The following is a 26,635-nucleotide window of genomic DNA, read 5'->3' as shown; positions in this document are numbered from 1 at the left end:
TCAGCAAAGACAGCAGATGACTGCAAAAATGGAAAAAACCACATGAAGAGAAACCAAACCACCTCTTACTGGAGAAGTCCTACAAACAACTTCTGCAGGCCCAGACGTGGCGGATCCCACTTTGCCGTTTAAGCTTGATTCTGTTTGTCCACCTGGTTCTTCTTGGCCCAAGACTAGTCTCCTGGTCTCCTCCTCCCAGTTGAGCATGCTTTAGCTTGATGCTCAGTTTTTGCTGTTTAACAGAGCACATCTGGAACAAGGCAAAGCACAACAGACAAAAGCAGGGATGCATCTGGATATTGAGCTTGCCATTACTGTAGGATGCTCTCATGTATGCGTTTATAGTATACACACTTAACACATTTGCAATGCATGTTTTTTTCATCACTCAATAAAACAACCCCATACATCATTCACAACACAGCATGTTCTTTGTACACATAGGACAGATACACACATGTATACTTATATCCCAGTAGACTCATGCTCAGACAGTTACAAACTGCCACACATAGAAGGAAATAGTTGTAAGCTGTCGTAAAAGACTTAACACAGCATGCTTTGTATCTATTTCTTGTCTTTTTGACCCTTTTTATCTCTCAATAGATGGATCCTAGAAATGATCCGATCCCCAAGTGTTAACATCAAAGTGTTCATTATCTCCTTTCGTGGCTTTTTAAGCTTCTTAAGTTGAACTTGCTTTTTTTCAGATAAATGTTGGGGACGTAACCATGACTTCTACCCCAGAGATCAAAGTGAAACTGTTGTGTATTTTCACGAGACAGTAGCTTTTCAGACGATATGTAATTACACCCGATGGTGACCTCATGTACCGTGACAGAAAGGTCAACTGTTCCTGTTTGGGGTTTAGCCATCAAACGTTAAGCAATAAAGATAATTATTGCTTGCCATTTACATCGTCACGTGTCAATTTTTTTTGCTATCCAAAAGGTATGTTTTGTTGCACTCAAGTTTGTGACACGCTATACTTTCTCACTCACGTTTGCAGATGCGAATCCTCGACAAATTCCCAATTGAAGGAGGACAGAAGGACCCCAAAAAGAGGATTATTCCCTTTTTGCCAGGTGATAAACACAGTCCATTACAGCATGCAAAACACAGTATTTCAACAAAAGATAAGCCTTGTGACATTTTCATTTACAATCACTGTTTGTTAGCACTCCTACATACTCCATAGAACGGCCCACCACATTGCATTGTTTTATGAACTGCCATACTCCACCCAAGCTAAATCAGTTTGTGGTCTGCCATGGCAGTAGGAGGATAGCAGAGAGGGATTTGTCTAATCTGATAAACTCATTGTGGGCCAGAGCAGAGGAGAGCAGTGAAGAGATCCTTTGTTAGACAAGCTGTACTGCTCAAGTCTGACCAGTGCTGTTTTGATCTTCCTGTACTGTACTGAACTGTAATCCCTTACATACAACAAACGGTGGCGCTTCATGCATTTAGACCGTGTTATAAGCAGTCAGTCTCATAGGAGTTATAAAGTGAGGATTAGTAACTTTTTAACAACTGCTCTGTATTAATGGATTAGAATACTCTGTGGGGTTCTTCTGTTTTTAGAATCAACCCTACATCATTAAATAAGTTCTTTTAAGGATTATTTTTTGGGGCCTTTTCACCTTTAATGTACAGGATAGGTGAGAAAGGGAACAATCGGGAATGCAGGCCACTTGTATCAATGAATATTTAAATCACGGATTCTATGTATGCTACTTTTTCTTTAGTGTGTCATGTCTTACAAATGAAAGCAAACACTATTTTCTTACAGCTGGACTTCACATTGTGAATTTGAATATTAATTGATCATTGAGTAGATATACAGCCTCTGTGTCATATAATGTCACAAAAAGCTGTACTAAATTGGTATTTCTTGTGATTTCAAAATTTTCAATTTTCCACCCAAATCTACAGTACATCTAGAATTGCAATACCATACATACCTATAAAAATATCCACATGATACATACACATACTATATACACATATATAAGAGATGATGGGGCCTAATTACTTCCATAAATGGTGCCACTCAATGAAAACTTTTGCTTTAGCACAATAATCATCAGAATCCACTCGGCTGGGGTCAGATCTCCCATGACATGTTGGTGTTTTTATAAATGCATTACAAATAGCAAGCCTATTAATGAATACGCTTTGAAAGGTGTATGTACAACTGATGGTGCTTTTTTTCCTCAGGTAAAGTCTTATTTCGCCGAAGTCACATAAGAGATGTAGCCATCAAAAGGCTGAAACACCTGGATAATTACTGCAAAGTAAGACAAAGGCTGTATGTCTCATAATGTCCTCTTTGAGTCCATACTATCACTTTGTCTGCTGTTAACACAATACATCTTCTTGGAAAGTAAATGTTGACTACTCATGTTTGGTATATGTGTTGTTTGGAAGAGCACTTTTTCTATGTCATTGCTCTACTCCCTGTACATTTGCCAGAGACAGGCAGGCCCGAACATTTATCTCCCCCACCAGCCTCAACAGGAAAGCAACAGCCCTATCTGCACTGGTCATTTCCCGTCACCAATGTAAATAGGCAGCCTATAAAGGAAACGAGGGAAATGGGGGCACACAGGGGTAAAACAGAATACAAAGAATAAGAATGAATCAGCGGATTTAAAGTGTCATTGTAAGTGCAGATAGCTACCTAACCCTCTTATATTCATTAGGTCAGAGATGGGAATGTGGGGCAGGTGCGTTGCAAAGTGTGGCAGCAGTTTTTATTTAGAAGAACTAAGCACAATTTATAATTTTGTAAAGGCAGGAAGATTTCTTTTATTTTTTGTTACTTACATAATGTGTTTTCTGATTCAAGTGCTATAGGCTGAAGTATCTCATTTTGAATGTCCATGCAGCTGAGACAGCGGTTGTCATACTATATCCCCTCTTTGTTTTTCTTTGTTTTAACCCTCACTCTGGGCTCAGAGCCTTGTTCCTTCCCCTCCACACCCTCCACATCTCCGCTTGGTCTTCTCATCTGTGCAATGACTAAGTCTTAGGAGCTGGTTACTCATTGTAACTCCAAAACAACACTCCAGCACTTTTAACAACACCTGCAATCTTTTTAATTTGTTCTTTGTCACATCCAGTAGCTTTGTCCCTCACTTCTTGCCTACAGGCTCTGATGAAGCTTCCCTCCCACCTTTCCCAAAGTGAGGAGGTCCTCAAGTTCTTCGAGACCAAGTCGGAGGACCTCAACCCTCCCACAGAGTGAGTAACTGTTACTGCATATTTTAGAAATCATACGCTTTCATTGGGCTTTAGCATTATCTCTGTTATATGAACTGGTGGGTTGTAAACACTGGCTACAACAGGAGCTGACTGTGTGTGGCCCAGTAGCTGGGGCAGATGCCTTTCCCCCGCACTGACCCATCTTGATCCAGAGGCTTTTGCTGTGTCTCAGAGATGATTGATTAATGCTGGTTGAGAGGCACTGTGTTTTATTGATAATGATTTCTGAGAGGTGACATCTGATCCCCACAACAAATGCGTAAGGATCAGTGGTGTCATGAGAATGCAGCTGAGTTCAAGTCTCAAAACAGATAAGGCTCTCAGGGTAGTCATTTGTCATACTCACTTCAAAGTCAGTGAGGGAGTATTTACAGACAGGCTGCAGGAATAGTTTAAAAAAAAAATTATATTCCTGATGCCTAATTTAAGTAAGTCTGGGATAGTATTCTTTCTCACTAAAATATAATGTTACACTCATCAAATATTGTTTGCACATAACACAAAAGGACAAAAATATGGTAACCTCATGAGTGGTCTCTCCACTACCACCAGACCTACCACCTCTAACCCCCACGGCCCATTTAATTTAATCCCACTTCAAAGCAATATCCTACTCCGGTGTTTGATGATCTTAATTTAAATTGAGACTTTGAGGTCTAAAAGCCATGCCACCCGAGTGCTTAGTTTACCACTGGGGAATCTGGAGCAAATTAAAGTGTTGTTCTTTTGTTTCACAAGTTATCAATATCACAACAAAGGTAGTCTTCAAATTACAATGTGTGAGGTATGGTGAAGGAACATTTACTGTGAAAGTGAATTTGAGAGCTATTTCATCACATTTTGGGCAAAATAAGGAATTATGTTCACAGAAATAATTTGAAACAGAATAAAGAATAAGAGCCTTTTTGCTCCGATGATAATGATTTTTGTTCAGCTGCCACAGTCACTGGAACATGATTAGTACAGATAGTTAAAGCAGTTACATTTATCCAATCATTCTCATGTATCTCTATTACAATTAATTGGATTAGTATTAAGGCCAGTCATATTGGTGACATTATTTCCACCATGAAACAAGATTCAGGTATATTTTACTGGTATTATGGAAGCAGCACTAAGGCTATGTTTGTCCAGCCCTCATCCGCTACTGCCATCTAATGTTCAAAGGATGTCACTGCACAGATTTAAATTATCTAAAAAAAAAATGGATGTGATGTCGCTCCATCACAAGAGGGAGCCATGCAATAAGCTTTAAAAACTGCAAGATGTTTCTCTTGACGTGTGTGTGTATGTTTGTGTGTGTTTGTGTGTGTGTGTGTGTGTTTGTGTGTGTGTGTGTGTGTGTGTGTGTGTGTGTGTGTGTGTGTGTGTGTGTGTGTGTGTGTGTGTGTGTGAGCGTGCGTGCGTGCGTGCGTGCCCGTGCGTGTTAATGCTGCAGACGGACTAACACAAAGCACAGGCATATAGTATTTGTCTTGTTGTATTTTAAATGTTGTATTACGTTTTGGGATTTATACGGATAAATGAATGTAACAATGTGTGGCTTTGTGAACTTTACAAAAAGGTACTGTATGTAAAATGGTACAGCTTTTACCCATGTAGAAAGTTGTTAGCCAGAGGGAAGTGAAACTGGCTTAAACAGGTCTTTTCTTGTGATCCATTAAGTGTAGAAATGGGGCTAACTACATATTTCTCAGACACCTGATTGTTTTAAGTCTACAACTGAAATGCTTAAATAATTCAGACCGCTGTTGCAGTGAGTGGTTTTAAATCTGTTTGACGCAAGTGATGCTTATTTCCAGTCACTTGAATGCATTTGCAAGCACAGTAATGAACAGTTTATTCAAATAATGATGTCCTCTCATAAGGTAGTTTCCAAGTCCTAAAAGCTGGAAACTATGGAATATTTCACAAGAAGAGTAACGTTTTGAGAAACATGGTGACAAATTAAGAAAAACTGACATTATAAAACAATTTGATAGTAAAAACATGTTTTTCATAGTCTTACAAATCATCTTACATCCTGGGGCTCTGATTGGCACCTCAAGTTACCGCTTACGAGAGTACAGGCAGAGAAGATTTAATTATAGAGTTTAGATTTCCTTTTATGATAACAAATGCCACTGGCCAGATATAAAATACAAAGTGTAAGTAAACAATCATTCTTTCAACACTTCAAAATTAGTTGTCGAAGTTGGGCATTTGTGTTGTTTGTAATAAGGTAACTTTGCTTAAAATTTTGGCTTCAGTTTGCTTTAAGTTTCAGTTTGCTGAGAAAATACTAGCCGTCAATGCCAGCCCATGTTTTTGCTTGCTGCAAAATATATTTTACTGCCCTTTCTGCAATGTGACTTTGCTTTGTACTATATTTTTTTAGAATGGTAATATAATGAGTATAACAAGTTACTCTTTATTATTCCCTTTGGGGAAATTCATCCTTTGCATTAGGTACTCTGCATGTAGACCATCTGTAGTTTTGAGGCCAGCATCTTGGTCAAGGGCAATCCCATAATTATGAATAATTCCAATAAACAAAAGAATATATCCATCATCTGTTTATATTTTGTAAACCGGTTAAAGGGCCTCTTCCCATGTATTTTAACTCTTGCATTGTTTCTTAAACTTCTTGTTGCTCTGAACGTAGGTTGGTTTGTACAGTTGTACTGTAGTTTAAAAGACTCAAACTCTACATCTAGACATGAGAGTCTGAGCATACGGGACACAGCAACAGGTATACTGACTCAGCATACAAAAAAAAAAATTAAGGTTAAGACCTCGACCCACAGAGGAAAATGAACCTCTCCGGAATAAACTGAAAACATCAGTCCTTCCTGGTCTGTACTCCCTGTGCTTACATCCAGTCAATTGATGGCAATTGGGCCTCATGGGACAGGGGTTTTGTATTGTTATCTTAAATCTCTCTTACTCCGAGGTTTGATCGTACGGGTGTCAAACTCTCTTAACTTCACAAAGTTGTTGTAAATGTAATCATTTCAGCCTGATGAGGGGCGTCTGCACATGAAGACGTACGCATTTGTGAGATGTCATCATTGGTATAAACAGCGCCATATATGGCTACCTGTTCCGCTGCATTTGTGTGCAAGTTTCATTCACATAAATCTTACCAAAAAGAAGAATTTAACACTGGAAAGCCTCAAGTCATTCCGTCGGACATCAACACACAAAACTAGCATCATTAGTGGTGTTTGAGGAGCTAAAACAATTCAGAAATATTATTATACAGCTGTTGATGACTGTTCATTCTAGCAGGACTGTACTGCGAGAGAAATAAAGAAGGATTTAAAATGAAGTTAGATGTAAAGATAAATGTATTTCCAAAGCAAAGCAGTTCATGACTATTATAAGAGGTAGTTAAGGGGATGTGATAGGGTGATATTAGACAGGCTAATATGGTACAGTAGATGATGTTACACTAATGGGTGCAGTAGAGGACAATACTGGACAGAAAGATGAAGAAAGACCCTAAGATAGCTTTCAACTATTTAACTGTATAAACTGCAGTGCCAAAATATAGCAATAAAAATAACAAAATCTTAAAAACCTCTTAGTAAATTGGCAAGTAATTATGGTGATGATCTGAGGAACAGAATATTAAGTTTTTCTTAGTTGTATAACTAAATAACTTAATTCATTTTTGCTCATTTTCAGGATCATATTGAAACTCCAAACTCATTTAGATCAAGGCAATTAGGATTAAAGGTCATACGGGAAAGGGGTCAAAGGACTACATAATGGTGCAGTTAATGTAGACTCCTTGCACAAGCATGTACATAGATACACGCACATGATTGTGTGACGTTGAAAGACTGACTTACCTGCATTTCATGGCAATTTATTGTAGCCTTGATTGTAACCGCTATAACCCCAACCTTGAGCAGTGCAAAAACCTAGTCTTAACCCTACAATATAATTATTCACCTTGTGTCAACCAGATATGTCGCGATTGATGAGACACGAGTCCCCTCCTTGTAAATTTGTCAACATGTGATTTATATTTGACATAAGTGACAAAAACCACTGCTTTAAAGTCTTTTCTTTAAAGCCTGTAGCTTAATTTTACACCAGTCTTTCACAGTTATTAGTGGTTGATATGTGGTCGAACTAACATTCTTTTGGAATGATATCACTGTGTGACCAGGCGTTGCTGGAGATTTGGGCCTGTTTGCATAAGTTTAGTGTGCTTGTGTTTGCTTTTGTTAGGATTTGAAAAAGCAGTATTATTGCCTTTCACAAAAATCACGACTTTACCTTTTTTGTTTTCAGATCAGACCTCTGATCATAATCACAATGATTTCATCAATCTATTGACCCCTGAGCTGGAGGTCAATCCTGCAGAGGTTAATCTCAGGTCAGCCAGGAGTGTCTGTGTAATGTATACTTGAAGAAGGGCAGACACTTCAGTCCTTTGGCTTGGCTGAGAAACGTGAGCAAAGGACTTATGTCTCAGTCTCACACATTCCATTTCTAATCGGCCCACCTACAAAGAGTGAGCTGCAGTTATGTGCAAACAGATGGTTATTCTCAACTCAAGCTGAGGATGGACTCTCACGGGCTTGGATTTTTAATGACATGTTCAGCCCATGCATGTTCTGTGTCTCCTGGCATGGGCGTGTACATAATGGAACCAATACTGTATCTCTCTTCTGCTGTTACTGTCTGTTGGTTAACTAAAGGTTAAAATGTAACCTTAAAAACACTGACGCAATGTTTTAAGCATTTAATGATGTTTGGACATATTTTTGCTCCCCTTACCTTGCCCTCATTTGGTAGATTTTACTGGTTGGAGGAAAGCGCACAGTGCAGAGTTGTGTGCTCAGTGTCCTCCTGGGAAGAATATTATATATCCAGCTCTGTGTTAAGGGTCACAAGCTAGCAGGGCAGGTCAAGCATCCACTTTATCCTCATCTTTTCTCCCCAACCCTCTACAGTATAATTCTTTCCTCAGTTTCATCTCCACCCTACCAACATTTTGACAAAATAAACACGTCATGAAATACTGCAGAAATGTTTAACAAGCATTACAACTTATTTGAGTTCTGCATCTTGTGCTTAGTCTAGGCTTATTTTTTTATAAACTACAAACCTATTCACTGTATGCTGGCTGCATTCATGTTCAACCCTATTGAGTTTTCTGGCCATTATATAGAAAGTTGTGAAATTAATTTCCGTAGCATTGCTTGAAGATCCAATATAAAAAAAATTTTTTTTTACAACAATCCAATTTAATTTGCTGTTTTATTTCAAAATTAAGTACATAATGAAGCTGAATTGAGCTGTAAGCTATTACATGTGTTATTGGAAATACCTCATAACTCATACTTGTTCATGCATCTGGAAACACAGAAACCTTGTGCCAAAAATGACTTTATGTTATGGAAAAGAGGAATACAGATACTGGTAAAAAAAAAAGTTTGGATTAAGCAAGAAGTGTTGCTTAGCTAAGTGGTAATCCTTTTATGATGCTCGCCATACACTGACGAATGGTATCAATGTTATTTCACATTTTAGTTGTAAGTGTAAAACAGCTTCTTTTGTAGCACAGTTTAATCTACTTCAGAAATAGCTCATCCAGTGGAAGCGTTCACCCCATGTTGGCTGAGTCCTGCAGCGTCCTGGGTTTGAATCTGATCTGCGACCCTTTGCTGCGTGTCATCCCCCATCTCTCTCCCCCTTTCATGTCTATCCACTGTCACTATAAAAAAAAATCAAAAAAAATCTTTAAAAAATAAATAGCAAAATTGTTAAAATTCTACATTTCTTACCTGTTATCAATGAAACACAGAGAGTTAACGAGCAAGCTGTAACCTGACAAATGTTGGACAAGGTTTATCCAAACATGTACTCCTATCCATAACTGGCAATGGCTCCAGTCCTGCTCCCGGCTTCTCCAGACAGCCAGGTGTCTGTTCCCATCTGCGTCAAATCTCAGCTTCTCCTCCGTGTGCTTTCACTGCAGCTCCCATAACTAAACGAGGACATGAAGTCACTCAGCCAGCAGCTCCTAAAATCTACAGCAAGCTGCAAACCACACATACTATACATTCAGAACCAGATTCAGAAATGTTGGTTGGTTTTTAAATGTTTATGCATTTCCATTGTATGACAAATTCTTATTGAACTCTCATTGTGTGACGTATCATCCATTGTGTACTTGCATTACAGTATATTAAGCATGAACTTTCAAATTAAACTTACAAGCACTTTAACGAATGCTTTTGAATGTATAGATCATTTGCTCATTAGGCCATCATTTGTTTTATCTGCTTCTAAATTAGTAATTTCTGTCAAAACTCTAAATAAAATAATAGATTAATATTATCTTTGACGGAAAAGTCCAACAACAGTGACAATTATGCAAAAGAAAAGAAGGAGCACACAGACGTGTAGACTAAATGTGCACTCAGTCAGCGGCAAATTAGTTTTCTGTAACCGTAGTCTTGCTTTGCCAAACCCTCCTCCAAAGCGCGCTGGAAGAGAGTCTGGCTATTCCACATGACATTTGGGACGGGAGGAAAACGTGCTCTGGTTTATTGGCATTTCTTTAAAACCAATCACAATCGTCTTGGGCGGTGCACCAGAGAAAAGCTGCTGTGCTGCTGCAAAATAGGCTTGGAAGGAATTTGTTTTGGTGGACATGTGTACATTTAAAAGTTAGTTTTAGTTGAGCAACATAAAACTCAGATTGAACAGATAGTCTAGCTAGCTTTCTTGATTTACTCTGCCGTGATCTGAGAAAAGGTTAACCATATTCCTCGTAAATCAACCGGAGTTTAAAATGCCAACACAAAGGAAGCCCATGGCAACAGATATCCGGCCTAAATGAGTGAATTCTGGCAGATTTTCCAGTGGCAACAGGGCAATCCCGGAAGTAGCACGTCAAGGATGTAGACTACTGTGACCCTGATGAGCGTGAAAGCAAAGAGCGGGTTCATTGACACTAATGCTCATCCTTTAAGTGTTTTGGTGCATCCCAGGCCTTAGAACAGAAAGATGCTTTCACATCTAAACGTACTTTGTCAAGTAAATAATAGCTCTTCTGTTAAACAGGCAGTTGCATCATTTTCATATACACCATGTCTGCCATTTGAAGAGACACGCACGGCAGTATATTGGTTAAAATATCTTGATATAATTTTCTGTCTTTGACACACTTACTGTATTCCTCCACACAAACCCATGTTGTGTCCCACCCTGTCTCCCTCCCTCTTGTAGTGGGTCAAGTTCTGCATGCATTCTCAACGAGGGTTTGGCTGGTGATTGTGTGCCAACTGCGTTGCGATGGTCCCACGCAGAGATTCAGCTTAACCAGTAACTGGATTGACAATGTCATATTAATGCTCTGATCTCTCTCACACACACCCTCATACTGACCATGCTCCTCTGGTGTTGCTTCCTTTCCAGAGACTTTGGATTCTCCGGCAAACGTAAATCAGGTAAGGATATGAAATCTTTTTCCGCTGTGTTAGTTATTTTATGCTCCATCCGTTTGTAATGTGTCTTCATTGGATGTACCGCTTATTTGACTGATATTGTGATTATGTCTACAAGTTTGAAAATGAAAAATATCTGAAGGGGCATCTATAGTCCAGTCCTCATCTATGCTTGAGACCAGCAAATCGAGGCTACATTAGCTGCTTTTAGCATAACACACCCTGATCTTTGACCACACTGTCGGTGGTCAAGTTGCATTATGGGTGATGTAGGCACCAAGTTTTGACAAGGAGGAAGAATGTTTAGAGTATAGCTGAAACATTTAGTTGATCAATCTATCAACAGAAAGTTATCTGCAACTATATTGATAGTCCAGTTAATTTTTAACTAAGAGGGCAAATACTCTCTAGTTTTAGCTTTTCAAATTAGAGGATTTGTTGTTTTCTTATCTTATTACAGTAAAATGAATATCTTTTGGTATTGGAGGATTTTAAGACATCACACTGGACTGAGAAATTGTGAATGGACTATTTTTTTTTTTACACAAAACATATTTTATAGACTAAACAAGAACATTTTGGGAAGATTAATTGATAATTTATATAGATGTTAGTAGCAGCCCTAGTTTGGATGAAAAAAAGGACATCTCTGGTGCAGCTGGATTGATTTGGATTCTTTTTTCATCAACATTGTTATAGGAGTGCATTGCCAAAACAGTGGAGTTTTCTTTTTAAGAGTACTTGCTCTTCAAACACACATCTTGACTTGACTGTATTGTGACGAAACAGTGTTACTGTAGGTGAGAGACCCCCTCTCTGTTCTCTGTAAGTTTGTTCTGCCAGGGTTGACAACCGGCTTTATGTTTGCATGTGAGAGAGTGCAAGGAAGACAGAAAGACTGACTCAGCTGAGCATGGGGATATAGGCGTAGGAGGCAGCAGGAAAAGCATGATAGGGGTTCAGTGAACAGCTGTGCAAGTGTTGTGTATTTGTGCGCGTGCACTGCAAGTCTCAGAATACCCACTTACATTACTAAATGACATGCTAGCTCTGTAATCAGATGCAAAGTTGCTGTGGCTATCCTTCCTGCATCTGCCACAGTTACGTATGACATAGCTGTGCATTGAAAAACTCAATAAATGACTTATAAGTTCATTTTTGTGTGGGCGATGCACTCTCAGGAAAAGCTGTGCCACAGTTGCGACTAACTGTAATAAGACCCCAACCTAATTTCATTATGTGTTCCATGGTATTGAGGCTTTACGTAACAGTGAATACCAGATACATAGCAAAATGGAAAAATTGTCTTATTACAGCTGTGTGTGTGTGTGTGTGTGTGTGTGTGTGTGTGTGTGTGTGTGTGTGTGTGTGTCTGTCAAGTAAACTACATTCGGTCTGTGCAAGAAATTGGATTGGTTTCCAGTTAAATTCATATCAGCTTCCTGGAAAGTTTGTCATATAGTGTCTAATGTTTGCATAAACAGTTTAGCTGGTTTATTCTTTGATAGTAAATATGTTATCTGCTATTTAGTTTCTAAGATGTACATATATTTATGCTTACAATTCGTCATTATAAGGACCAGCGAAAACAATAACAACACACTTTGTCTGGTTCTCAAATTGATTTACTATTGAAAGTCAACATGGAGCACATACTTTACAAGCCCCTCCATACTTGATCTCAAAACCTTCAACATAGTCCCCGTGCAGGACATTAGTGGTTAACGCAGCTGAAAGATTGATCTTCCTCTTTTTAAAGCAGGACAGCAGATAAAGTGCTGTGAGTCTGTGGTGAATTTGTGCTGTAGCTGCAGCTTATGGTTTCCATAATTACATGGTACAGGTCTCCCATAAGAGTTTACTGAGCCCATGCCCCTAAACAGGAGAATGTAGCCACAAAACTGCGAGTGGTTAGATGTTACTAGGAACTCTGTTTACCTGACAAGCAAAATAAATCTGAGGAACGTCTTAGGTTTACACACTCACTGTTGTCATTATATTCTTTATTGTCTTTTAACGATTTCCCTCTGGATAAATACAGTTTTATCTTATCTCATCTAACTTTTTAATGTCTTTAGTAACCTTCATTAGTGATTTCTCTTTTTCTGTAGGAGTGAAAGTAGGTGATGGAGTCCAGTGGGGAAAAAAGTAATTTAAAAGGGAATTGTGTTATATATTTAGGGATTTCATCTCTTATATCTTTTCAGTAAGATTCTGGCCATATATTATTTATTGTCCTCCAACTGCAACTTCCCACAGAATAAAGCTGAAGCACTCTGCATTATTGACTCAACATCATAGCCAGGCCACTATCAACATAGGGTTCAAAGAAAGACGTATAATCTTCTGTCTAACGAATAATGGAGTTGTCAGGATTGACTGCCGATACCGGCCGTCAGCATAAATCACTGTCAGATAACTGGGGCCGATGAAAACACAAGCTGCTATGACCGAAATCCTGAAGGAAACCTCTTTTGAGAAGATACCATGGTGATGAAATACATATAACTTTATCCACACAAAGGAAAGGAACCGTTTCATAGGTAAAAGAAATGAATCTCAATCAAATTCACTCAGATTTTAGGATCAACTGCTGCTTACTGTTAAGGATTTTGAGGTTCAAGAGATTTAGATCATCTTTAAATCATCAGTGATAACCTAAATTCAAACAGAAAGTGAGATGAGTAGAAGACAGAAATTTGGAGAGTTGGAGAGAAGAAGAAACATAGGGCTTAGGGGTGTAGTGCATTTGAAAAGCAGCTGGAGAGGAGAGGAGGTTTACGTGGCAAGTGGAAACCATTTCAGTGTTGCGCACAGACTGAGGGAGTGTTTATGTGTGCAGACTTGCTGTCTTTATGTGAGCTGCGGGTCTCCGGGGGCCTATAGGGTGTGTGTGTGTGTGTATGTGTGTGTGTGTGTGTAGGTGCGAACATACTATATGTAGGTATGCGCATGCTTGTTGGGAGAAAAAGGGTTAATGTTTCATGAGTTAGATGGCGGGGTGGGTCAAGAGGTCTGTGTGTTTGTTTGTATTTGCAGATGGATAAGATTTTAAACTGGCATCGGAAATCATCAAGGCAAGCGAGCACTTCCAAATTTCTTTAACAGCCGCACACTGTTTTAGCAGCTCTTTTCTCAAAAAACAGCCCCCAATTTTTTACAACCATATACAATGAGTATCTCAGTAGCCGAAAGATTCATTTTGAGGGATAAACCAGGTTTTAATCAAATGCTGCATTTTTTTTTTTTTTTTAATCAAAAGTCACTGTTCATTTCATGGATACAGCTTTTACATCAGTATATAGTTTTTTCTCCCCCAAGTTACAACTTAACTCTGCTCTGCTCAGCTCCACCCCCTCCAGCAGAGAGCAGATCCAATACAGGCCTCTGTGTTTCTGATAAGGGACCATTTGTCCCAAGAGGCAGAGCTTTTTGCTCAAAACCTTGTATATATTTAAGACTGAAAATGTTCAATCAGACATGTTTATTTTTTTATTTGTAATTTTGTATAAGGCCATTCATAAGAATACTTTACATTGTTCTTTGATGCACTTGCTTTTGCTTCACACTAGTTAAGTGTTAAAGGCATCAGATTTACTACTGGATACCTTTATTAGGGGGAGGGTTGGTTTGAAGTGCCACTTTATTAGCAGTTTGCCTCTGATTACAGAATTTTTAGAAGCCAGTATAATGGTAACTACTGAAGTTAAAGATACATTGTGGAGTTTCTTACACCCAGTACATGCATGCGCACACAGGTTATTGTTACTGGAGGTAACATTTCAAGGTATACTGAAAGTTTCTGTACTATTTGTTTGTGGTGTGCCCCTTCTCCCTCAGGACCACATACTGATTCAATGACATGAGTACATCTGTACTACATTGAACAGCAGTCCTGTGTCCTTTTCTAATCCAACTGCACATCTGCTGTTGATGAGCCAAACAAAGGCCTTGCACTTTGCCAAATTGTACTCCTCATCCCAGATCTGCTCTTGGGAAGTTACCCCAAGGTTCAAATTATGGCACTAAGACATAAAGCCCAGTGCCAACTATGCTATCAACTAAATGCTTGATCCTCCAAAAATCTCTCAGAAAGAAAAATCTTTGGTATAAATGGGTAGACTAGACACGTTTCCTCCTCTTGGTGGTGAATTATTGCAAAGTTCTTTACTGTCGTCATCTTTGGATGGAGCTGATGATGGGTGAGTGAGGGTGGGGGTTAGATGGAGTTAGGACGTCTGGGAGTGCAAGGGTGGGAGCAGGAAGCACATGTTTAAATCCGAGTGAGGAGAGATATAAACAGAGAGAGTGGCTAATAGGGATATCTGAAGGGAGCCAAGAAGGAAATACCTTTATTTTCAAACCTCATAAATATTTTAGATTTCTTTTTTTCTTTTTTTTACCAGACTTACCCTCACAGCTCTATCAGATGGATTCATGTACACAAACCATTATGTTGCAAATGTGTTTTTTTAATTATAATATGAAAGTGAATATTTTAGAGTATTTGTATCATACAATTGAGCTGTGGAAAGTGGATTTGGCCTCTGGACATTTCAACCATTTATCTATTGCTTTTAGCAATTTCAACCATTTACCCATTACATTTAGCTAACTGCTCACTCATTACTTTTTAATGAAATCGTAATTGCTATTTTTTCACATTAGTTGTGCTACTCACAACATTTCCATAGACCCCATGGCAACTGTAGAAGTCCTCCTGGTTGGAAATGACTGATCTATAACATTAAATACTATGTGAAATCACCTTTTCCCAGGGATTGGCTGATTTAACAACTGTAACTTTACATGGCTGATGCATTTCATTGAAACCTTGATGTACACAGTAATTTATGTAGCTCATTTTATACTATTTTTTATAGCTCTCTTTAAACAGTTCATTTGAAATTAGACCTATCCTGTCCAAGACTTGTCTTACACGTGTTCTCGTTGTTCTGGCTCCGTCTTCCTGCTATTGCAAAATATTTCATTTCCTGAATGAGGTTGAAATATTAGCTTTTGTTTTCAGGCCTATTGACTTTGCTGAAAAAGTCTTTATTCACTCACCTCAGGTCTAAGATTTACAGTTTACACACGGCAATAGTTAATTGTGTGTTTTAGAAACCTCCATTCACATAATTATACATAGATCATGGTTTTATGAGATCATGACCTGTTGAGTTTTATGTCCATTTGTCTTGAAATTATATTGTTGAATGGTGGGTTTTGTTTTTTTTTTGTTTTTTGATAAGACAATGTCCAGGATAGCAGATTTTAGAGCAGGTCTTTATTTTCTTTTGGGGTCAGATTTAATACTAAGTAAGCAAATGCGCAGAATAAATCCACATAGTTGTGGTTTGAGTAGAGGGAAGATTACTAATAATGAAAAAGTAAAGAGTAGCCCATTTAAACTGCACTCAGTAAAGTTACTGCATACTAACAAATCTGTAAATTGAGACATGATTTAGATATCTTCATATTCCCATATTGCATACAAAAAGTTTTATATCTGAAATAGGCTTTTAAAATGTAGTAGAAAACAAATCTACCCTGAAAGAAAGTAAAATATCTGACTTATAAAATCAACAAGTACTGCCGGTAAATTTAAGTTTTCACTTCTTTTTTTTACTTGTAAAAAGTGTGTAATAGTTACAGCAAAACATGTTTGAGCATTATTACTGATCAGTGTTAATTGATCTCTGAGTTGAAAAAACAAACCAACTTCTTTCTAAGAATAGTGTCAAAACAAATATCCCTGTTTGCTGTAACTAAAGTAATTGCTGTCATATTCTACTTTAAAGAACAAGAGGGAAATACCCATAATTTAAATAATACGTTCTTTGCAGTGTTTCAGTACCTAACTTTGTGGTTTGATAAAACGTCTAGCACAAATAACGTGAAGCTCCATAAACCATAGTCCGACCGCAGTAATCCAGTGTCAGACTCTTTGGCAGTTTTAGCATTTGAGATGTTAATGGTGCTGAGTTCATGGTCATAAGTTATGAGCTCGTTGACATTTAGATTTTGTTCCCAAATTGACTGCAAAATATTTTCCCGAGAGAGAAATGTTAGGACTGTCGCCAGGTCAGCTCTTTGGAGGAATTACAGCTAAATCCAAGTTGTCTCAATCATTCCTTATCTAAGCCTCAAACCTTCCATCTATTGGACAGAATTATTCTTATTTTCCATCCTCAGGATAAAATGACTTTTTCTTTCGCAGAAACTGTGTATACTGCATTTTGAGAAACAGTGGCACACCTCTTGTGACATTATTTTGCTGGAAATATCTGTTTATTGGGTAAGTCAAGAGGCCACATATTTAATTTTACATTACAGTAACTGATGGCAGTTACTGTAGCAGCCTGTGACCATAAATAGAGATTGTAATCTCTACTGGTTTTGTAGATCCTTTACTCTTATTCAAACACACCATAAAAGTGCATTGCTCATCTGTTGTAGTGTAAACAGATATAATCTAATGTGTGCAGACAGTAGCTCCCCGCTATCTGAAGCTTTGAACTCAGTGGTCAGCCGAAGCTGTTGTTAATGTGTGAACAAAATATCAGCTGTGATTGTGTCTGGATTCCAGCTAATGCTTGTTAGATCTGCTTTAGGTCATTCAGCTATGTTTGTTTTGAGGATTCTTCACAAATAAGGCTTCAGTTGATGGAGCTTTATTCATATGGGGTGAAAAAAGTTGTTTGTAATGCATTGTGCATTATATGCTTTTCATGTACATGCTAACAAATTAAATCATATGTATGTCATTAACAAGGCATCCACGTAGTTTGTTAGAATGACCAAACTTTGGATAGGTAGTGAACGTGACCAAGTTAAGAAAACAGGCAAAAAAAAAACAAAACAAAAAAACAACTAAGTCACTACTGGTGTTTTTATGGTTAACTTTACGAAGTACAGAAAGGAAGATTTCCATTGGCTGGTCTGTACGCTGCAGTCAGAGCTCTAATGTTTCATGGAGGGCCATCCCTCATAGCACAGTTCCAGCCCCTTCATCTGGTTCTATTTAAGACCTCTAGTGCCGGCTCTTATGATTCGTGTACACAACCCCCTACTCTTCCTCCAGCTCCGGCCCCAACTGAGGAGAAAGAGGCTTTTTAGCAGATGGTTTATTTTCCAAGAAAACCATTTCTTTCTCCCACTCTACTGTCCTGTCCTCTGTTGGCTTTAGCTCACTTTTTTTTCTATCACTACTGTAGCTTCTTCTGCTTTCTCACTGCTGATGCTCCTCTTTCCACTGTGTTAATGTGCCTACCGGCATCTACTGACCCGGACCCATCTTTGTCGGACACTCAGGATGAGGTCCCTTCAGTAACACAAAATGGATTTTCTGTACTTGACTGCTTGATCTTTCACTTCTTGGAGGGAGATTGCTTTACTAGACTTTCAGCATCTCCATTGCCCTTGTTGTTGGGCTGGAGGGGGATGCAGCTCTATGGCTAGATTCTCAGGAAGATGCACTGAGCCCTGTGAATATTGTGATTGGCTGAGCTCTACAGACAAAGTGGCCTATGGCACAACGAGTGCCCAGCAGTCGTTCTCGTGGACCTATGGCTGGCAGCTGGCTGACAGCATGTTTTTTTCCATCAACCCCAGGTCTGGATGCTTCGGATCCCATGCTCCTGGAACAGTATGTGGTGGTGGCCAGTTACGAGAAACAAGAGCCTGCAGAAATCAGTCTTCAAGCGGGCGAGGTGGTCGACGTCATTGAAAAGAGCGAGAGTGGTGAGTAATCAAATAAAGCACAACAAAGACATGTTGAGGAGAAACAGGCAGCATGCATATTGCGCTCATGTCAGACACAAACAAACTCTGTCATGATTGAGTCCATAGTTCCTCAAACATGTTGCCCTTTTCCCTAACGCAGCCTTCTCACCTCCTTTGTCCACAGCTAGCTGTTACTTAGCCCTATCTGGAGGCTCACTTTGGCCTGCAGTCAGGCCTTTTTCCCACTGTTGATTTAGGCCCTAGGCCAGAATGTTGCCTCTAGCAGGAGGAATGTCTTTAAGACTTGAATTAATTCTTTCACCTCACTTAAACGGAAAGTCAGCAAGACATGCCGGATTTACAAATGCTAGCTGCAGAGAGTCCTTAGTCAGCTGTTTAACTTTTGGAAAGAGCTAGCAAACTGGGCCAAGATCATGTTTTAGGATTTATGTGTCTCTGTTTGACAATATTTAATGTTTAATGAGTCACTAGCAGGTTATCATAAAGCACTTACTCATGATATTCTAAGAATATGCTGTAATGGCTCTATGGTGTTTAAAGCCCCCAATGTCAACTTCCGGGCAGCACTAAAACCGTTGACTTCAAGGCACCTAGTCCTAACCCTGACCATTGCCTTATCTAGGATTAGGTGATTTTGGGGGCTTAAAACACTAAACACCACCGGAATGCCTCTAGGAACTTTTCATCTATTTTGGGAGGAAGAAGACAAAAACATTACAATTTATAATATTATAATCATTAATTAGTGTTGAAGCATATATTTGTATAAATAAATTAACTAAAATACATTATATAATATCTATATTTAGATGCTGTAAAATAAAATAGGTGCGGTAGTTTTGTAGTTTGTATGACAAAAGGACCACTGAACAACTACTATTGCATGTTAGATACTGGTAATATCATGAGTATCCAATCATGTGTCTTGGGTAAATTGACTAAAACTGTCAACTATTACTGACACCTAGGTCTAGGCACCTGCCTGAATTACTTTAAGAGGAAGGGGACTTGCCACATGAAGTTCAAGGGTGAGCACAGAGGTATATAGGCCCAGTAAATCTTGAATGCGTTGCTGAGACAGTAAAACAGTAATGGGACTCATGTGTTCTTCAGCAGGAGGATGGGAACAGAGGGAATAGTGACCAGGAAGGCAATTGGACTTGGGTTTTATGATAGGTGTGAGTAAAATGCCCTGCCACACTGGCCTTAAGGAAGAGGGTCTCTAGAGTAGAATTGCTTTGAAGATTCGTGTGTCCTGCCTTCGGGTTCATGTATTTGTTTTCACTCCCTGCTCCAGTAGGATTTCAACTCAATGGGGAGCCAAAGTGAGGCGGATATTCCAACCTTGAAGTCTTTTTATCGGGGGGCCTTATGTAAGAGCTTTCCTCCATGAAGTTGAACCGCATGGTCCTGTGCTTTTAAGTAGAGGCCCCTTCACTTTTATATTTTAGCTGACCACTGTGCAAAGTTATAGTGGTTGATGTGATGTTGATGATCCATGCACAATTTAAAAGTCATGCACTTCAATGGTGTCATTGCACATTTATGAATTCCAGCCTTCCGTGTTATTACTGTAGCTTAGTTTCCATGTTATTATTGCTTTGTTTTATCCTTTCTCTTACACAAAGGCTGTATTTTGTTGCCACTGTCACTCATTTATTCATCTCTAGTTTGGTTAGATTGGTCATGAGTTTCTAGAAATCAGTTGGCTCCAAGCTCCTTAAAACACATCCTAAGGCTATTTGACAGTTTTATTATACACTGAAGGACACTTTCACAAAGCTCCGGAGTAAATACACCCCCCACCCCTACATTTTGCTATGGAGACTGTTTCCAGCAGCACAGCTAGCATTTAACTTAAATCTCAACACCTCCCGCAATGGAAGTCGGATAAATCTGCTCAATTTGGCTGGGTGACACTCCATATCCCTGTGCCAATACTAACAGCACCAGGTGTGTGCTGAGACAATTTCAGAGCTCATTTGATCTAGCATCTATTCCTTTGCAGGATAAGTATAAAAACCCTTTAATAGTTACTGACATAATGATGATTGTATTACAGAGCTAAGTAGTGAATATGCTATAATAGGTACTAAAAGGAGTCTATACCATTCATAATTTTAAAAGGATTGTATGGATTTTCATTGCGCCTCCAACTATAGTAGCATATTATCCGTTAGAGCCATGGACATTCAAACTTCTTTTTTTTAATTTGGATGCAGTGAGGGGAAAATTTCCGTATGTTGTCATATTGCCACCTATTTTTGTATCGGCATTGTGTGTCTGGCTGGTGGGAGAGTATGAGAGTGAAACAGCAACAGATTCCTTTTGCCATTGACCCGGGTCTGTCAACAGAAGTCCTGCTGTTAAAGCTACTGTACCATAGGACTTTGGCTGTGACTGCTGCCCAGCGCAGTTTTTGACTTTTCCTTACCTTGGATTAGATAACATATGCGTTTGACAGGACAGTGAATCTAGGTCAGACCTATATGAGAGTTCAGCTTTCTCTACTTTTCCAGCATGCTGTTCTGAGCCAAGGCAGTATTTTCTATTGCAGTGCCATGGCAATACACTTTGTGTCTTGGCCTTTGTTTTAGTTGGTACAGTATTTTGTATTGATTTCTGTTTGGTTTGAATTAGGTGCAGCCTGCAGTAAATCAACAGGGTAGACCAAGGATTGCTTGATGTCCGTTGTAGCATTCAGTTTTTCAGGAATACTACTCTTGAAACACAGTTTAGTATTGTCAATTTTGTTTTTTTTTAATAATAATTAATTCTGTCATCAGTCTGACTGCAGATACTTTATTTGTTTAGTTAATGAGAGTTTGTCAGGGGTAGATGCTGGCTCAGGAGGAGAGAGTAGTGCAGGGAGAAACTTGGAGAGAAAATGGAAAAAGCCATTTCCTGCCAAAGTTAGTGGTTCAGAGAGTTTGGGTTCATTATAATGGCTTAATGGATCCTCCAGGATGCCTCCTCAGTTTACACTATATTGAAGAGATGTTAACCAAGGCTAAGCTAGCAGCTCTGTTTGTCAGTTCAAATGCTCTGTATTCAGTGGTTTTAACTTTTTCCCTTTTAATGCAGTAGTATATAGAAAAGGAAAACATAATTTGCAGTCACTTTTAGAAATGGTACCTTTTGCAGCTGGTTTGCCTATACCTCAAGGGCAGCATAAGGTATGTTGTGCCCAGTCCTGTGTTGGAAATCTCTCTGTGGACCAGTCAGGGTTAAACTTGTCTCCATGCCAAGTCTACATCAGCCTCTATGAATAACAATGTGCCAAATGAACTCCAGGAATGCCTGTCTGTTTTGGAGAGGGCAGCTCACATCTGTCAGTTCCTCTGGCTCCCCCAAGACCCCCTGGCACCACCCATGTACACTATGTATTGTGTCTCTACTGCTCCACCCAGCTTATTTAAGCAGGGTGGAGGGAATGAAATTTCAGGAAGAGCCTGAAGGGTTACAGTAATCTTATTTATATAAAACTTCCGTTTTGTCCTCACAAGCACTAATGATTTGAAGTTTGACCAATGTGAGCTATAGAGAAGCAGGAATGTAACAGTGGTTTCCTGGAGGTGATGTTCAACTGCCTGGCTTTAAGCTCAAAGAGACTGCTGGAATCAAATCCTAGTACATTTAAGCAGGTCTGACCTTCAGCGTGGCAAGATGGATGTGCAGGATGTCTTCTTTACCTTCACATGGAACAAAAAAAGTACCAATCATGTCTCCGCTCTCTGTCTTCATGCTAGAAGCAAGAGGATGCCAAGGCTCAGCTCAGCAGGAGCTTGGTGTTCAGAGTGGCTGATGTTTGACTTTCTTCCCAGCTCAAATACTTATTGTTACTTTTTAAAGGATTAGTCCTGTAGAATTTTAAAGTTATCTCTAAAATTGTACTAGGCAGTATTTGTGTCAGGAAAACAAATTCAGATCCAGATAACTACTCAATTTTAGTGACTTTATTTTTGGAATAATCGGATTATTTTAGTTTTTAAAAATTCTTTTTAGCCATGCTAGCAGCTAGCTCAAAGCACTGATGTGTCTAAGTAAAGCTTCACTTAGCTGCTAGCATGGATGAAGACTATTGTTTGAGCTACATGCACAGTCAATTACAAACAGAAAACAAGGCCTCTTTATATCCTTGAAGTCTACATAGAAATCGTTGTCTCACCCGTGACATGCTCCGAGGTCCTCACATTAATCTCCAGAGGTCACAATTTATTAGAATGATAGCTTACTTTCTTCTCCACCTAGATAATAGCACCACCGAAAGGTGCGTTACCGTAATACTTAGTTAATGAGAGAACTGAAAATACTTTCCAGATCTTAGATTCTGTTGTTTCCTCATGCGTGATCGTTGCACGTATACTTGCTGTTCCAAATGCTCTGTCTCTGATATGCATGAGGATTAAAGGCAAGGTCAGCGTTGAGCTTAGTGCTGCTACTGCTCAACCCCTCAGTTTCCCAGTTTGGTATGTGCAGTTTCAGCAAGAACATGTTTCCTTGTGTAAAGAGGAAAAACCCTATAACTCTTGTCAGTGACGCACCAAAGACATGACACAGAACACTTTGCCAAGTGTTAAATGTCTTTTTTAAGCCGAAATTGCAGCAGCAGATGGAAGACACATTATCCACTCACAGTAATCCCTATCTACGACATTCTTTCAGCTTGCCATAGGAAGTACTAATGACCGTCTCAAAAAATTAATCTTATCCTGTATTTTCAGATATGGAAACTTAAACTTTTTGCAACTTGTCACAGAGCGATACAGGCAGAGGAGTTGAAAGGGAGAAATGACAGTATTTAAGGATACAAAATAGTGGTAATAATAAGTGTAGAGAAATTGGTCTGTGGAGCCAAAAAAGGTGACTTTGTCCCTCAATCAAGAATTGACCTTTGAGTTAATCTGGCCTTTTAGGGGTGGTCTTTCAGACACTCAAGGAAGGCTGTGTCTCCAAATCCGTGGAGCCTAGAGAGCACACAAGCTTGGGGCTATAGCTTAGTGCAAACCATAAGGGGATCCTTTCAGAGGCTGGGAGGGAGTGGAGGTTGTTTCTTAGGTCAACATCAGCTCTTGAAAGTCCTGTTGTTCCGTTTTTGCCTCCCCCCTTGTACCAGAGACACCCAGGTAATTGAAACCCAGTGTTTTATGAAAACTGGAAATGTTTGTATGTTGGGCTGGATACCTTCCCCCTTGTGCTTTGATACTGAATCCACTGTTAATGAATACAGAAGCTGGGAATGAATGGGTTTTTTCTCTGGCTCTACTCAACAGTGGTGTCAGATATCTGCAGGACTGCTGAGCCACTGCATTCCTCATCATTTTAGGTCATGAAAAAAAAACCTGCTTGTGCTGCTGAATCTGTGGTTCTCATATTTATGCTAGATGTGTGGAAATCTTTTGTGTGAATTACAGAGTTACTCCAAAAAAAATCTCAGCACAGTTTGACTATGAGACTATTTGTCTCAATAATACTTTTGTAGGGATGAGTAGGACATTAGGGATAATTGTACTGTCACACTGTGTTATGTATCCTATTTCTTAAGTGATTGATTGTATACGTAGTTTGCCATTTTGTTTTATAGGTCATCCAGTCACCTTAGGAAAAACCCAAAATGACATAAATCTAGTTTCTTGTTGCAGCTGAGAATCTGTTGTTGATTACAGTAAAAATGAAGCCTTGGTCTCAAAGCTGATAGAGTTTCCAGATGGCAGATACTGTATGTGACACAAGGGGCTCAGAAATGTTGCTTACTCTCATTATATGTTTGTAACCGCACTTGCAGGGGTAGAATATAAGTAGTAATAAATACAGTATAAGTCTTACGTTCTCGCTGCATGAATATCTATCTTAGTTGCATTTTTACAATCTGGCGTTTAACTTGTATAACCAACATTTATACTGTATAATTTCACTTGGTTTTTAAAATGCATTGCTCATAGTTAAAAGAATAGTATGATATTTTTGGAAATACGCTTATTCACTGTCTGGCACAGAGTTAGATGAGAAGGTTAATACCACTCTTATATATATCTATTAAATATGAAGCTAGCCAGCAGTCAGTTAGCTTAGCGCAGCACAAAGACTGGAAACAGTAGTAAACAGCCTGTCTCTGTCCAACGGTAACACAATACATCAACAAGCACCTCTAAGGCTAAAAAATGAACCATGAAAATGGACCATAGATATTCTAGTGTGCTTATATCTCCTGCCAAATCACTTGTATCTTTGTTTTAGTCATTGAGCCGTGATTTGATTCGATATTTCAAATGACAGGGAGGAGCAGCAAATGAACATGAAGATGAGGAACTTAATTGTGTTGCCAACGGAATCTTTAACAATCAGGGACCAGAACATCAGTGGGAACAGTGCCTGGCTGTAGCTCGACACGTAAGGAGGTCATATTCAACCTGCGTTTCATCAGGATCAGTCATCATTCTACGGGCAGAATTTTTCGAAAATGCTGCTTCAAGGCAAAATATCCATTTGCAATGTTGCAGCTGATTTAACTTGTTTCCTCTGGGTATGACAGCATTGCTCTGGCAACTGCTTCATGACAAATGCCTCAGCTGGAAAGGTGCACATACTATACAAAGTAATGTTTTACTTTAAAAAAATCTGATCCCAATAAAGTGAGTGGAGTACAGTCACCCACTGTGTTTCATAAAAGGTGTGCTGTATAGGACCTTGTGGGCATTGTAAAGCACATATGTACACTATTCACAACATTTTTAGTTGCGCTTAATCACTTCCACAAAATGTCAACCTGCATTTGTGGTTGACAAAGCTGGCACAAAAACTGTCCTGTGTGGTACGCCACACATAGGCTATTTGTTGTGGTAACGGGTGTAGAATATGGCTGACAGCTGTCTTGACAAGCCATAAAGAGGATATAAGTGTTACATCATACTTTCACAGCTGGTCCAAACATCCACTGTACATTTTCCTATTAAAATGGGGAGTTATGAGTTAATTTATTTGCACACAATTCACAAATGAAGCAGCATGTGGTATGATAGACAGAAACAGAAAACATTTGTATTACTTAACTGATGGTAAAGGATGAGACAAAATCATATGAAGCTAATATGGAAATAACAGCAACAAGAGTATAGACCCCTTTATTAGGTATTTGTGATTCATCTGCATGAGTGAAATATGTCATGCGTCATAATTAGGTTATAGCAATTAGGGTTAAGGCTGTTACAGATTAGTAGAGGTTATTACCGGTGTTTGCGGAAGATCAGAAATTACACAAAGTTTCATCCCGTTATGTTAGATCTGCTTTATGTGGAGATTGAAAAAGTGAAATACTCAACTTGTCTTTCAAACCTTCCGGATCATGGCTTGTCGCTCTCAGAAAAAAACAAAACTAGTGGTGATATGAACCCTGCGAACAGTGAACAATTTATCAGCCTCCCGTTATATTCAAAGGCATCATGGTCTTAACTATATTGTTTTTATTTCGGCAATAAAGCCTGTAGGATTTGGTATCATGTTTTTTCTTAGGCAGTTCCATCTCTAGTTACGGTTATAAAACACAACTAACAACAAATTCTGATGAATAACATATCTGAATCTATCTGTCCACCAAATGTATCTGGGATCGAGAGGCACCAGCAATATCCTGCTCAATGATTAAATTAATCAGTGGTGGAAATAAAGAAAATCTTTCCAGGCCTTTTTGTAACTTGTACATGCACTCTCTGTGATTCATATGACAGATGATTTATTTAGTATATGGACTTGCTCAGCTACACAACCAAAAGCATACTGTATTCAGCTGTACAATGGGGCTGTTTTTCCTAGAGTTAGGCTGGGGCCAGAGAGGAGGACGCTGTTAGTGCCTGGCTCTGAGCAACATGCTGGCTAGGGCTCAGGTACATAACAAGCCATGTTATGTGCTCAGTCTTTGCACCAAAGCTGTGGCTTAAACAAAACATCATGCTAATAAATTAGACAAAAACAAAATGGTGTTTATAATATTAAGGACTCTAAATACAGACGGCTTTCTTTGCGAGAAGATACAAATATTAGGACTGACACCCTACATTCAAATTGGTTAACTATACGTATCTTGTTTGATAAAAAGCAAAGGGGAGCAACAACATTAATTACATTAATGTTACATTAAATTAAACTGCCCGTTATATGTGAAGGTCACCTTGGCA

General features: G+C 39.0%; 1 protein-coding gene across 3 annotated transcripts in view; it reads left to right on the top strand.

The window, feature by feature from the left end:
- The window catches only part of LOC117960442 (SH3 and PX domain-containing protein 2A-like), a 46,477-nt gene that overhangs the window by 8,841 nt on the left and 11,001 nt on the right, over positions 1–26,635 (top strand). For 2 of the 3 annotated variants that reach the window (XM_034898344.1, XM_034898343.1), the window contains exons 3-7: positions 1,010–1,085; positions 2,221–2,297; positions 3,155–3,246; positions 10,690–10,721; positions 18,333–18,461. In XM_034898344.1, coding sequence (XP_034754235.1) covers positions 1,010–1,085; positions 2,221–2,297; positions 3,155–3,246; positions 10,690–10,721; positions 18,333–18,461 — 406 coding nt within the window. Of the gene's footprint in view, positions 1–1,009; positions 1,086–1,704; positions 1,807–2,220; positions 2,298–3,154; positions 3,247–10,689; positions 10,722–18,332; positions 18,462–26,635 lie in introns of those variants that run through there. The other variant, XM_034898346.1, reaches the window with a different exon arrangement.

This window comes from Etheostoma cragini, chromosome 17 (assembly GCF_013103735.1).
Source record: "Etheostoma cragini isolate CJK2018 chromosome 17, CSU_Ecrag_1.0, whole genome shotgun sequence".
Classification (NCBI taxonomy): domain Eukaryota; kingdom Metazoa; phylum Chordata; class Actinopteri; order Perciformes; family Percidae; genus Etheostoma; species Etheostoma cragini.
The sequence above is the reverse complement of the archived record's forward strand: the minus strand, read 5'-3'. Positions and strand labels throughout refer to the sequence as shown.